This window comes from Solanum stenotomum, chromosome 7 (assembly GCF_019186545.1).
Source record: "Solanum stenotomum isolate F172 chromosome 7, ASM1918654v1, whole genome shotgun sequence".
In the NCBI taxonomy this organism is placed as follows: domain Eukaryota; kingdom Viridiplantae; phylum Streptophyta; class Magnoliopsida; order Solanales; family Solanaceae; genus Solanum; species Solanum stenotomum.
This window is the reverse complement of record NC_064288.1, coordinates 9,099,953-9,115,731: the sequence shown is the minus strand read 5'-3', so window position 1 is coordinate 9,115,731 and position 15,779 is coordinate 9,099,953. Positions and strand designations below refer to the sequence as shown.

At 29.8% G+C, this 15,779-nt stretch overlaps 1 protein-coding gene across 1 annotated transcript; it reads right to left on the bottom strand.

The window, feature by feature from the left end:
• Positions 1–6,822: 6,822 nt before the first annotated feature.
• On the bottom strand, positions 6,823–8,739 carry LOC125870946 (probable indole-3-pyruvate monooxygenase YUCCA8). Its single transcript, XM_049551495.1, has 3 exons — positions 8,063–8,739; positions 7,584–7,955; positions 6,823–7,461 (listed from the first exon to the last, which is right to left on the bottom strand). The coding sequence occupies exons 1-3, from the start codon at positions 8,711–8,713 to the stop codon at positions 7,237–7,239; spliced, it is 1,248 nt and encodes a 415-aa protein (XP_049407452.1). The 5' UTR covers positions 8,714–8,739; the 3' UTR covers positions 6,823–7,236.
• Positions 8,740–15,779: the final 7,040 nt, after the last annotated feature.

Sequence of the window (15,779 nt, the reverse complement as noted above, 5' to 3'; positions counted from 1 at the left end):
AGTGAGAAGTGGCCTACCCATGTGGTAATATGGCAAGGTATGTCTGAAATTGAAGAAACAAAGAAGAAGAAAACAATGTGATAGATGAGTATACATATAAGTGATGAAACTATATACCAAATATATATGGACGTACGTTTCTAGCTGTAAAGTAATTTGCAGTGAGATTTTGGGGTCTCTGTTTATAGAACGTGCTATTACTAAACATATATGGGCCATCAAAACCCGAACCCGCATTAATATTCAATTACACCATGTGACTTGTTCTCACTAACTTTACCTTTTTTTTCAACTAAAAAACAGTGTTTATGAACTCCTCTATAGTTTATGTACTTTAAGTGACACTGTTTGATTTGGCATGATGTTTAAGAAAAAAAGGAAGACTTTTAAAATTTATGATTTAAAACAATTTTTAGATATTTGTGTGGTTATAAATCATTTCATTAAGGGTAAAAGAGGAATTTTAAAGTTAAATAGTTTTTTGTTATAGTAAAGTGACATTTATTTTGGAATGGACTAAAAACGAAAAGGTGTCACATAGAATGGGACAGAAGGAGTATTATTTTTTCCTTGTATTTATTGGCTAAATGTTAGATTGCATTCTTTTTTCTACATTAGATTATATTTGACTAAATGATTTCTTGGATTTTACTACGTTTGTGTTCGTGAAATAGAGACAAGGCAACTTCTATGCATTTATATATGTCAAAACAAAATGAAACGTTAATACTAAAATGTGGTAGGAATTTCTCGGCGGCTTAGGGGCTACAAGAGGTTACGACAACTACACATTTTTCGGTTAGCTTATGTTCGGTGTCAGGTGATTAAACATGATATGATATATTTGTAGTTTATCGTGATTATAATCCTACATAAAAGGATAAAGAGATCAAGAATTAGGATAGAAATTTATTAGGTAGTCGAGCATTGTGATCGGGTTTTCCTTGTTACTATTATTATAATTATTATTACTCTCCTATTATCTTATTCTTTGATTTTATTATTTATTACATGATGTTTCATTTGTTTTGATTCTCGTTATTAATTATTTGTTGTTGCTACAAGATCTTTTCTCCAGTATTTTCTATATGTCTACCGACTACTTCACTAATGTATTTCTTTTTTTATAGGAAATTTTGTTATGTTTTACTTGAGCAAGGGATCTATTGAAAACAACATATACATCTTTTTACAAGATAGAAATAAAATTTGTATAATATTATCCTTTTCAGACTCCACTTATGAGCAGGAACTAAGCGAGCGAACTATATACTTTTCTAGAACATTTGTGCTATTATTGAAGTACACATTAGTGTAATACTCAACCAATTTTGACGGTAGATGGAACCATCAATAGGTAGAAGCATTTCTTTGAAAATTTTATGTAAGTTGATCACGTACCCACATAAATGAGAAATGGGACCACATTGGTTTTCAACTAATTAGGATGTGTTTGGTACGGAGGAAATTATTTTCTTAAAAAATAAGTGAGTTTTTTTATTTATATTTTTATATTTGATAAGTAAAAGAAATATAGTTAGCATTCATATGTAAACTAGCAAAATCTTATGAGAGTTGAGATAGAGTGAGAGTGGAAGTGAAATGGTCAAGGGACGGGGCAGGTAGGGAGGGGATAATGAAATTGAAATATCATTTGTGGAACATATTTTTTTTTAATTTTCATTAAGAAATTCATTTTTCTCATTTTCGATATTTATATTCCTAAAGAGTTTTGACCAACAAAACATGAGGAGAAAATGTTATCCAAACACATGTAGTTTATCAGTTAATTTGGAGTTTGTTAGCATGTTGGTGTCGTGATGAAGGTCTCCGGTTTGAGTCCGTGCGACGCCATCAGGAAATGAATTATGATTTTTTTGGAAAAATGTTGTGGAACTAATTTATCTGATCGTAAATTTTTCATATATCTTTTAAATATTTTAAATTTTCATTATTGTGACTTATTAGGGGGTGTGCACTATTTGGATTAAACCAAAAAATCAAATCAAATTGAACCACATACTAATTTGGATAAGCTTTTTGGTTTGGTTTTGGATTAATAATTTACCTTGTTTAGTTTTTTGGTTTGGTTACGAATTTAGAAAAATAAAAATGGAAAAACAAAAAAAAAGAATTATATATATATATATATATATATTTCAAATTGCAAATATAACTTTGATTATGTTTTTAATTCTTGACATAACCGAACCGAAAAAAACCCAAACCAAAAAGAGAAAAACCAAACCAAATCAAATTTATTTGATTCGGATTGTGTTACACTTATTCAAAACCAAATCCAAAAAACACAAACTGAATAGTACAAAACCAAACCGAATGTACACCCCTATGCCTTATAGTACTTTTTACGTAGTTTGCAAATATATAAATTTCAGTTCAAAAAAATTGAAGATTTCATAAGTAAATTTCTGATAAAACTTAAATTGTTTGACTCTCGAAAAATAAAATGTGTCACATAAATTGAAATATAGAAAGTAATTAATAATGCACTCTTAATAGAGAAGAAGATAGAAATGTTAAATTTTCACCAAAGGGCATGAGTCAGTGCATGTGCTAGAAATAGAGAGTTGATGGTAGCTAGCTAGCTAGTTTATTTATGAATATAAAAGTTAAGTCAAACTATAGTATATAATGATATATATGATCCATCATTATTAAGAGAATGAAAGCAAAGTGCATCTGGAATAAAAATTAGAAAGGGAATAATAATAATTATGATATGAGTGAGATGTATAAAATATGTCAAATCTTTAGTTCCATGTAGAAGGCCTATTAATCTCTTGCTTAAATGCATTTAATCATTGGCAAGTTGGTTAACAATCACACTTGGACTATTCCTTTTCTTACCAACAAATTAATACAAATACAATTAATTCTTCATATCTTAACAAGTTCGATTTGTCATCAATTCAAGGAACCACGTACCATTATAAGATGATCACAAAGAAATGGCATTAGTGATTGCACATGACACCTAAAGAAAATTTTGAGGTTTATAAGGGAACTAATTATGAGATTCATTTGATTTTTTCACAAAGTCATGCTATATTAAATAGGATTTAAGTTGTATTATATTGAATGAAAGTTTTACATTATTAATTTAGTTTAGTTGTTTAGTGTGCATTGTTACATTATTTTCTGAATTGTTATATTGAATGTGTTTGGTATGAAAAAAAAAACGCCAAAAAATACTACTCCCTCCGTTTAAAAAAGAATTACCTCCTTTCATTTTTAGTTTGTTTCAAAAATAATGACCTCTTTCTTTTTTTGGTAACATTTTAATTTCAAATTTCCACGTGGCATGTTTAAGGCCACAAGATTAAAGAACAATTTTGTACATTTGACATAACTTTAATTTAGAACCACAAAATTTAAAAGTCTTCTTTATTTTCTTAAACTTCGTGCCAAGTCAAACTAGACCATTATTTGTGAAACGGAGGGAGTGGTATTAATTATAGGATAGGGGCGAGGGGTAATGATCAGGTGGGGGAGTTGGGACAGTGGTGGAGGCAGGATTTCCATCGAGGGGGTTCAAAAAGATAAGTAAGCACACTATTAGTATCCATATAAGCGGGGCGGGTCCAATATAAATGGGTCAAATCAGATATAAGCAACTAAAAAAAATTCAACTCTACCTCAACACAAACAATAAAATCGAGTAATTATATGTTTGACATAACATTAAAGTAAGTATGAGAGAATGTATTTTTTAAAACTATAATTATGGGTCTTGTCTCCGTCATTGTTGTATACAAACGTTATTTAATTTTTGAAACTAACTAAGGAATACTTCTAAATTCGATCATATTGTAGCAATAAAATTTGCGTCGAGAAAATAATTATCAAGATTGAAAAATATCGTGACAATTGTATTTATTTATAAATTTTAAATGATTACTCTTATTTATTTAATCTTACTTATAATTATATTATTCCTTAATCAAATATAAATTAAACGTTTGACTTAAAATGAGTATGAGAGAATGTTTTTAAATTTTAATTATGACAACAACGTTATAAGTTTTACTTAATTTTATAAAAATGGANTTAATCATTGGCAAGTTGGTTAACAATCACACTTGGACTATTCCTTTTCTTACCAACAAATTAATACAAATACAATTAATTCTTCATATCTTAACAAGTTCGATTTGTCATCAATTCAAGGAACCACTTACCATTATAAGATGATCACAAAGAAATGGCATTAGTGATTGCACATGACACCTAAAGAAAATTTTGAGGTTTATAAGGGAACTAATTATGAGATTCATTTGATTTTTTTCACAAAGTCATGCTATATTAAATAGGATTTAAGTTGTATTATATTGAATGAAAGTTTTACATTATTAATTTAGTTTAGTTGTTTAGTGTGCATTGTTACATTATTTTCTGAATTGTTATATTGAATGTGTTTGGTATGGAAAAAAAAAAACGCCAAAAAAGAATTACCTCCTTTCATTTTTAGTTTGTTTCAAAAATAATGACCTCTTTCTTTTTTTGGTAACATTTATATTTCAAATTTCCACGTGGCATGTTTAAGGCCACAAGATTAAAGAACAATTTTGTACATTTGACATAACTTTAATTCAGGACCACAAAATTTAAAAGTCTTCTTTATTTTCTTAAACTTCGTGTCAAGTCAAACTAGACCATTATTTGTGAAACGGAGGGAGTGGTATTAATTATAGAATAGGGGCGAGGGGTAATGATCAGGTGGGGGAGTTGGGACAGTGGCGGAAGCAGGATTTCCATCGAGGGGGTTCAAAAAGATAAGTAAGCACACTATTAGTATCCATATAAGCGGGGCGGGTCAAATATAAATGGGTCGGATCAAATATAAGCAACTAAAAAAAAATCAACTCTACCTCAACACAAACAATAAAATCGAGTAATTATATGTTTGACATAACATTAAAATAAGTATGAGAGAATGTATTTTTTAAAACTATAATTATGGGTCTTGTCTCTGTCATTGTTGTATACAAACGTTATTTAATTTTTGAAACTAACTAAGGAATACTTCTAAATCCGATCATATTGTAGCAATAAAATTTGCGTCGAGAAAATAATTATCAAGATTGAAAAATATGGCGACAATTGTATTTATTTATAAATTTTAAATGATTACTCTTATTTATTTAATCTTACTTATAATTATATTATTCCTTAATCAAATATAAATTAAACGTTTGACTTAAAATGAGTATGAGAGAATGTTTTTTAATTTTAATTATGACAACAACGTTATAAGTTTTACTTAGTTTTATAAAAATGGAAAATAAAATTATTTTTTAATATCTAAAAAAATAATATAAATCTCAATAGGTTTTCAAACAAAACAAAATTTTCATTTATTTAGAAAATTAAATGAAAATCGGCTGAAATATGGGGGAAAAACATTGTTACAGGGAGTCGAACCCGCGACCCAGCACTTATATTGCGAATTCTTGAACCCCCTTTAACACTGAACCAAGCCCTTAGCGTATGTTCAGGAGGTTCATCACTTGGTATATACATATAAATCGAAAAATTGATCCTATATATATTGTGTAATCTTTCCAACGGAACCCCCTTGGATCCATGTAGATCCGCCCCTGGTTAGGGATGGGGGGTTGTGGTTGTTGAGCGAGCGAGGGGGAGCGGGGGTAAGGCTTGAGGTTGAGGTGGAATGTTTGAGATGAATAGGAAACAATCATTATGTGTTAAATGTAACTTCAGAAATTTGTGTTTTCTATTTTACAAGAGAAATCATTTTTTCTAATTTTTGAGGAATTTAATATTTATTAAAAAGTTGGAAAATAATTTTTGCATACCAAATGCACCCATCATCCTTGATGAAGAAAAAGTTACTTACGGTTGTAAGTCAAATTTTACTTGTGTATTATTTCAAAAAAAGATTTTTACGTTTACTTGTTCCATTATTTCAAAGTAAACAAGTAAAGATGAAGAAATGAAATATATTATGGGGTCAATACTCACCAAACACCATTGTGAAAAGGGTAATTTCCCCATGCAATGAATTGACTAATTTTACCCTAGCTTGATTCTACTCCTACAGTTGTGAGGGGAGGGGGGGGGGGGGGGGGAGCCTGTTTTTGTCCTTGGACACAGGCTTTAACTTGATCAGAATAGTTTTAACCATAGTCAAAGTTGGGGGATATATAAATTCAGAGCGGAGCTAGATAGGGTCGAAAGGGTTCATCCGAATCTCTTTTGACAGAATCACAAGCCCCTTAGTAAAGAACTTGGTTCCGCCAATAGGTAAATTTGTACCTTTTGTTTTGGAAGGATATGGACGCTTGGAGTCCACTTATCAATTGCAAGGACAATACAAAATACTACTCACTTACTACTAATATAGACATAAATAGACCAAAAGTAGTGCAATGAATGATAACATTGAACAATTTGATAAGAGTAATTTAAATCAAAAACTTTTCAACTAAATGTAACTAGACATATCATCCAAGTACTTATGTGTACCCAAAAAATGAGTGGTTGCTGTCAAAACTGATAAAACATTAACTCTACTGAATGAGACTTGAAAGGAACTTGAGAAGTAGTACAATATAATTCCTTTTGTAAAACTACTACATACTTTATCAACTCCCTTTAAGCATAAGTATGCACAAAAAGGACAAATTAAAGTGTCATTTTCTCAAAAATATTGGCAATTATAGATTTTCTTTTCTTTCTATCTTGGCAACCTTAATCGTTTTTATCTCTCAATCGTATCGTCAAGAAAAAACATCACACACCGATAATAATATGACTATCGATGCACAGAAGTTAAACTCATAAAGGAATATGTCATTGAAATGAATTGATCAGTAGTGATTGTACAAGTGTGTATATATGAAATGTCAATACAAAATAAAAGAAAAAGAGGTAACTAAATAGCCTCTACATCCTTGAATACAAAATGCCCAAACTGTAGCAAAACTTGGGCCTTTTTGGAGAGGGCTCAAACCTATGGTTATCATCTTCTGCTTTTTTTGTTATATGTTTTTTTTTACACAATTATTTTACATCTCTTTCTTTTAATAAATATTCCCCCGAAGTTAAATAAGAAGGGAAATTTTTCTTCTTTGTCCTCACTTTTGATGCCGCACTCGTCTCAGATTCTTCAAAAATAGTACACTACTTTTGGAGAATCTGACATGCACGAGTTGACGTTTTTGAAGAGTCCGAGCAACATAGGTTGAATTTTAATTAAAAGGTTGAGATGCAACGTCTGTGTGTTGGAACTTTTTGCTTCTTTTGCTTGAGATCTTCTTTGTGTACTTTGCCAATATCTTTAGCAATTCTAATAGCATCAGCAGAAGCACCAGCCAGCCCTCTCTTTGTAAATCCAACTGCATATAAGCCAGATTTTCCCTTCCAGTTATTTGGAAATTGTGCTTTTGGGTATCCATTTTTGGAGAAAAATTCACTTTCCTGTATCACATAACGAAAAATATCATTAGTCAACTTTTCAAGAACCTCGAGTTATATTTTTCCTTTTTTAAAAAAAAAATCAATAGAAACTTCCAGAACTTTGGAATAGAACATTTTCTCACCTGTAGCCAATATGGAACATTGCTGCAGTAGCCAGTAGCAAGAACAACTGAATCAACTTCAAGTTTTTCACCAGTGACGAGTTCAACGGTGCCACATGAAAACTTCTTGATTCCAGGAACAACTTTAACTTTCCCAGCTCTAATTTTTTCCAAAGCACCAATGTCAAGAACAGGGGTTTTCCCTTGACTGTTCTTGAGTTGTAATGGTCCAATTGATGGCCTTTTTAGTCCATATTTCTCAATGTCACCAAGAATAAACCATGTCAAAATGAGTAAAATCTTGTCAACTAGCCAAAGTGGTAGCCATGTCATCAACAACATAGCTAGCTCAAATGTTGATTTTCCAAATATCTCTCTTGGCAAAACATGAACCTGAATATTACAAAAAAAAAAAAAAAAACATTATTAGAAATCTTAAACTCTGATAAGTTGTGTGACCATCTCATCTAAAAGGTGAGTACATAGTATGAATAACTTACCGCACTACGACAGACCATTGATGGTTGAGCATCATGGTTACAAAGATCAAGTGATACTTCCATCCCGGAATTTCCACAACCAACAACGACAACTTTCTTTCCCCTGAATTTCTCACCAGACTTATAATCACAAGCATGAATCACTTCACCACCAAACTCCTTCAATCCATCAATTTCAGGCACAACTCTCTCGGCATTCTCCCCAGTAGCAACAACAAGCCATTGACAAATATACTCAACTTCCACCCCATCAGCTGAAACAGTTTTCACCCTCCATAATCGACAAAACTCATCGTACTTAGCAGATTGCACACATTCATTAAATTGTGGACTTAAATCAAATTGAGTAGCATAGGACTCAAGATATTCGATGAATTGTCTCTTAGAAGGATACTCAGGGTAATGTTCTGGAAATGGGAATTTGGGCAATTGACAAAATTGTTTAGGTAGGTGAAGCTTTAATCGATCGTAAGTTCTTTTTTGCCATAAAGAAGCAATACAATCAGATCGTTCCAATATAACACAAGGGACACCTTGTTCTTTCAAACAAGCTCCAACAGCTAATCCTGATGGACCAGCACCAACAATAACAGGGCCATTTACCCAAACACATCGTCTCGCAAACATATCGTTATCTGAAAAATTAAACATTTTTCTTGTTGACAAGTATTTTTTTCACTATTCAAACTTTTTTTTCTTCTTGAATTGTAGTAATAGTAGTATTTTTTTGTTTGTTGTAATGAGAGAATAGTTTGAAGAGAAATGAGAGGGGAAGAGGTGTTTATATAGAAGTGACAACATGTGATTGGTGGTGGGAAGTTAATGCTTTTGGAGGGGTCAATTCTCAAATCATAAGATAAAGTCATTAAATTATTGGATTATTATTAAAATAATACACTTCGATTTTAGTATTTCAAGGGGTGTAGGTTGGGGGCCGGGGGGTAACCAATAGTATGTAATTAGAAGTGTATAAACTAAGTAATGATTGTTGGACCGACCATGGCATGTTTAATTTCCTACTTTCTACGTTTACGTTTTAACATTTAGATAAAATTTCAAGAATTTAAGATGTTGTTGTATTTTAATATAGTTCAATAATTAATATTCCTATTATGATTAATATGACAGTTACTTCTTCCACAACTTTGAGAATAATTAGTTATGGGAAAAGCTTCTTGTCAATGGAAATGAATTGTGTATATATTAGTTAGTTAAGAATTACTTCCTCTGTCCACTTTTAGTTGTCATGTTGTATTTTTTGAAAGCTAATTTGACTAATTTTTAAAATTAAATTATATTACATTAATTCGATATTTTAAATTAAAAATTTAGATATTCAAAAACTGTATGAAAAGTAAAATAAATTGCAATTTTTCGCATATCAATATGATGAAAAAATATATCNTAGTATGTAATTAGAAGAAGTGTATAAACTAAGTAATGATTGTTGGACCGACCATGGCATGTTTAATTTCCTACTTTCTACGTTTACGTTTTAACATTTAAATAAAATTTCAAGAATTTAAGATGTTGTTGTATTTTAATAGTATAGTTCAATAATTAATATTCCTATTATGATTAATATGACAGTTACTTCTTCCACAATTTGATTGTATTAATTCGATGAATACAACTTTGAGAATAATTAGTTATGGGAAAAGCCCTTGTCAATGGAAATGAATTGTGTATATATTAGTTAGTTAAGAATTATTTTCTCTTCTACTTTTAGTTGTCATGTTGCATTTTTTAAAAGTTAATTTGATTAATTTTTAAAGTTAAATTAGATTACATTGATTCAATATTTTAAACAAAAAATTTAGATATTCAAAACTTATACGAAAAGTACTATAAATTGTAATTTTTCGCATATTAATAAAAAAATACATCATAAAATATTTATCAAAATACTTATCGTTTGACTCTAAAAATGAAAACCATGACAATTAAAAGTAGACGAAGAAAGTAGAATTGATTTTCTTCTTTTTTTTTCACATATCTCCTTTCTTTTTCTCTTTTAAGATTAAGAGGATTGACATTTGGCTAAGAAGTGAAACTTTAATTTTATTTGGAAACTCTTTCGTTCGACATTGAATGATCAAAGTTGAAAGCTTTAGATATTTTTTAAGTATGTTCCGCTTCAAAAATTTATTAATTTAAAATTATTATTTCCTCTAGCCTAATTTAAAATCATTATTTCCTCTAGCCTTAAAAAGAATGACATATTTTTATATTAAGTAACAATTTAATTTTAAAATACTCATTTTACCTGAAATAGTTTATAGTCACACAAATATCTATAACTTATTTTAGACAACAAATTTCAAAAATCTGTCTTTCTTAAACTCCGTATTAAATTAAACTAACTCAAATAAAATGATTAAAAAAACAATAATTAATTCACTTTTTATACGAATTCATATACCAATTCTTCCACTATTTTAATAAAAAGTGTTACTACCACCATTATTATTTAAGAGAATTATAGAGAATAATAATGAGGTGTTGATTCTGGGGGGTCCCCCATGGAAGCCCCACTAAAGATAACAGAAAAATCATCCTAATCTTTTTGTTTTAATTCGTTTATTTTACTTAATCTCTTTTTTATTTTATGATAGTTTTTTAATTTTAATTTTCTACATGATACATTATTAAAACTTAATAATTACACAGTGTTGTCAAGTCAAAATCAGACAAATAAATTAAAACAAATGAGATATAACGAGGGTGAACGAAGCTTAGCTGGCAGAGAAAAGAGGGTGACTAGGATGACCACATGGATATGATATGGCTAGTGGGGATAACACATCACCTCAGTAGGGACCAAAAAAAGAGTCCCCTAACCCCCACCCCACACAAGTACTATATCATAAAGATTTAGAAAAGAAATATAGATAAGGGGCCTGGGCTAATGACTTGACTTGTACTACTTGTAAGGCTGTTTCCTCCCACAAATTGCCCCATTCTCTGCCAGCCTAATACTTCCCTAAAACAAACACCAAAAACTAAACCTATCCTACTTTATACATATCATGTTTTATTTTTTTTCCCCCTATGAAATACAACATCGTTCTGTTAGAGAGCAGTCGACTAGAAGTAAATATTGCATATTAATAAGTACCATGAGAAGGAGTGAATAAAATTAAATTTTAAGTTTTAATTGTATAGTTATAATTAAAATGTATCACATACTATATAGCTTCAAGAATATTTGATTTCATGATATAGTATATCAATAAAAATTTATTCGTCCAATGTTGTAGACAAAAAGGAAATGAACAAATGGAGCAAAAGAAGGTACGTGAGCTGACACCATTATATTACATATATAATAGAATGCATTATCACTAATTATGATAAATATATTCTGGCAGAAAATTATAAAAAGCACATATGCACTACAAATTTTAGATATGAAGTAAGGTTTTAAAATCACTTGTGAAACGAGGGGAAATTGTTCAGATGGTAAACACTCCTCACTTTCAATCCAAAGGTTATAAGTTCGAGTTACTAAGAAAACAAAAGGGTTGGAAGCTCCTAGGAGCGGGGCAATTTTTTTATAAAAAAATCACTAGCTACAACTTTAAACACAAATACACAATATTTAAAAGTTCCACTGTGACAATATATAGATTGAAATTACTTGTGATAACTGACAAGTAAAAGTGAACGGATGGAGTGGATGAATTAATAATCAAATAAGTAAAACAACATAAAAAGGTGTGTTCGATGTCAATACAACGGAGAGAGCCTCAATCCTATTTCTGTTTTTTAAGTTCAAAACACTTTGTAATAATGCCAATCACATGGTGATTAATTTTAAAAATATTTACAGTCTAATTAACCTATATTCACTGCATGCATTTAACTGGCAGGAAGGAATGTACTGTTAATTTTATATAATAATTAAGCTCGATCGATGGCATGCTTAATTACTTTTCATGTGTAAGGCCAATATTGATCCACAACACCATTAAGCAGCCTTAATCTTGGTTTTAGTGTTAACACGCGTCATCATTCCATGCTAATAACTGAAAAGAAAGTACGTAGGGTTTATAGTTGGTAATTATGATATTGCTCATCACCAATAGTAATTAACTAATTAATTAAGTAACAGTAATAAAAATATTTTGAAGTACGTACATTACTAATTTTTCTAACAAGATTACATGTTGAGGCACTCAATTCACTTGTATGATTTATAGGGGTTTTAAGTATCAATTTTTAATTTTCCTAACAAGCTGAAATTAGCCTACCACAATAGGTAACACTTAGCTTAATCACAAACTTGATGTATGATAATTTGAAAATATAATAAATTTCTTATATATGATCACATGAGTTATTCTTATTGCAACGTAATGAGACAGTTTAAAGTTTATGATTTAGGATTTCAGTCATTTTAAGATATTAGGTTCTAAACTAATAGTACTTAATAATTTAATAATAATTTTTAAGATAAATATATGATTTCCTCAAACTATTGAGTTTGGCTGACTCGTAGCCTATAAAAATCCTAATTTAAAGTGTTTTCTTTTGATAAATCATATTTGACGTAAATTCAAATTAATTTGAACTTATAAGTGAATATGATATATGATTAAAAAGAAATCCTTAAAACAACATTATTGAAGGCATAGAGTAGAGAAATGGAGAAATAATATATAGTTGTAGGCCACCATGCATAAATTAATTAATAAAAGAGGGAAGCATGTGGACTAGGCCTTGGTACTAGTATATATATGAATTGATCACTGCTTTTTATGAAAGGATTGGGAGCTGGGGTTTGGCATTTGTATTTTGTATTTTATACTAAGGTTTAAAATAAGCACTATTTTTCTTTAATATTATAATAAGTTGAAAAGGGAAAGAAAATGGCTTTGGAATCAGCAATAACATTTCATCATACTTGGGCCGGCGACTGAACCCCAAAAAAAGCCACAACTCATAAACATACACAAAAAAATAAATAAACAAATTAAAGGACTATATTATAGAAAGAAGATAGTAGTACTAAATATTTAGTCATGATAAAAATATATAGTAGGAAATACCATGCACCATATAATGGGGATATGTGTTGTTTCGTTTATCCCCATTTTCCCTCTTGTACCCAATATTACTACTTTTAGTAATATTGTTAGTATTTTCATTTTTCAAACAGAACAAAAATTAAAAACAAATTTTTGGTTATATATATATATTGTGTGTCAATTACATATTGATGTTTCATATGAAAATTTGCATGCATATACCATCTTAGCCATGAAATAATACACACGATTTGATTTAATTACGTTATTGTGATCTCATTACTAATAATTTAATTAATACAAAAATTTAAGGATATGGAATAAATAACCTAACTATATATATATATAAAAAAAAACATATTACACATAAACTTTAAAATTCATTCTTTTGAACGTAGCTAGAACTTGTTTAACCCCATAACTTTCTTTTTGTAGGTCTGCGTTACGAGGCAACCGCGTGTTAGGAAGAATATCTTTAATTATTCCTATTTTATATCCAATAAATAAATTTTAATTTAACTAAAAAATTAACACCGCAAAACAAAACAATTTGTAGATTAATTATTCAAACACACACAAAAGTGTATACTTTTGATGAAACCTATGATGAGTTCGTTCACGCGTTAAAGTAAAGTTAGAGGGAAGATTTTATTTATTTTTTTGAAAAAATCATAATAACAATTAGCATATACTCCCTTTGTCTCTAATTACTTGTCCACTTTTCCTTTTATAGTTGTCCCTAATTACTTGCCCATTTTGACAAATCAAGAAAGGACAAAAAAAAATTTACCTATTATATCCTCAATTAATTACTTTGAAAAAAGGTAGAACTTTTTGAAAATCTTAAATATTTAATTCACTCACTTCATAATTAATAGGGGTAAAATGGTAAACTCACTATGTCAATAATTGTGTTCTTAATAGGTGTGTCAATTCAAAAGTGGACAAGTAATTAGGGACAGAGGGAGTACGTACTCCTATCATCTCAAATTATTTGTCGTGTTTTCTCTTTTACACATCTCCTTGAGAAACTATTACATAAGATAAAGTTTTGACTATTTACCCTTATTTATGTCCTAAAATATCATATCTCTTCAATGAATATTTATTCGATCTATAAAACATCAAATAATTGAGGTAGTCTTTCCGAACAACTACTATCAAGGGTAAAATGTTGAAATAAATAATAATATAATTTGTCTTAAACTTTTAAAGTAATAAATAATTAGATATAATAAAGAAATTGTGACAAATAATTTGAAACGGAAAGTAATTCCTTGTGTGGTTCTCTTTAATTTAAGAATAGAACATTAGTACACTTCTTGGAAGTTGAGGTGCCAACTCTGATATTCTTGGTTGGGCAGAAAGTAGAGTAATAATTAAAAAAACAAGTTCCAAATATCTTAGCTAAGATCCACTGAGCTTTTAGCAGTGCCACTGATTTTCTAGTTCTAGTTAAAAGTACTACCTAGTGCCCACCATTTTTTATAAAGAAGTGGTTTGGATTTTTGTACAACATACATTCCCTCCCTAGCTAATTTTGCACAAAAATATATCCCATTAATTGTTGTTTTGAAGGTTCCACCTAACTAAAAGTATCCTTAAAATAACAAAAAAAGTTCAACGCAAAAGCTATCTACTCTCCTAAAATATTAGAGTAGTAATCACTCCTCCTTCATCAATTTATGTGTCTTAGTACAATTGAGTTTAAAAAATAAAATAAAAACATACTTTTTTTAACTTGTGATCTTATATATGATCAAGAAACCATTTACTAACCCTACTCCCTCAACCAATCTTATTACTTCATCTGATTCAAAAAGAATGATATCATTTCCTTTTTAGTCTGTTTTAAAAAAATGACCTCTTTGCAACATTTTAACTTCAACTTTCCATATGACATGTTTAAGGCCACAAAATTAAAGGGTATTTTGGTATATTTGACATAACTTTAATTTAGAACCACAAGATTGAGAAGTCTTCTTTCTTTCCTTAAACTCCGTTTCAAGTCAAATTAGGACATTCTTTTTGAAACGGATGGAGTATTAAGGATCAACAATCATGAACAATCCAACTTATTTCAAATCCTTCCTAATTCGCCATACTCTTTTCAAGAGCTACATATCTTGCCAAATGTCGCACATTCCACTAATACTACAACGCAAGTTATTACTCAACCAAGAGTAAAAATCATAGAGTTAAATAAGGTTTGATGTTTTAATGTGTGTATATATATAGAGAGAGAGAGAGGGGTTACCTCAACTAGGCAACATCACCCACACCAAACCAATAATTACTTTTATGCTCCAGCTACCATATCCATCCTTTTATTTTATCGCACATGGATGCTAATCTTTATAATTTATGCAATAGCTTACAGCCCGACTAACGATTTAAAACAACTCGAAAATGAAAATGAAAATAGGAATAATAGCTCTCATAATGACAAATACCGCAATTATGCAATAATAGCTCTTTTTCTATGGTTTCTAATCAATACCGACTGTTCTGAAATCGGAGTTTCCCCACATTCATATTCAATTATGCCCCTTTTCATTTTAACCAACGGTAAGTCCATGCCATTTTTAAAGTAACCCCAAGATCGTTCTCAAACATTATAATACAGACCATGCCTCATGGCCATAAAATATCAGGATTGAAATGCACAAAATATGTTCAATAATCAC

Excerpts from the sequence above, each read along its gene's own strand:
- LOC125870946 (XM_049551495.1), bottom strand. The coding sequence starts at position 8,713 with ATGTTTAATTTTTCAGATAACGATATGTTTGCGAGACGATGTGTTTGG. Across the intron at positions 7,956-8,062 it reads CAATGGTCTGTCGTAGTGCG|GTTCATGTTTTGCCAAGAGA; the intron begins GTAAGTTATTCA and ends TGTAATATTCAG. Across the intron at positions 7,462-7,583 it reads ATGTTCCATATTGGCTACAG|GAAAGTGAATTTTTCTCCAA; the intron begins GTGAGAAAATGT and ends TATGTGATACAG.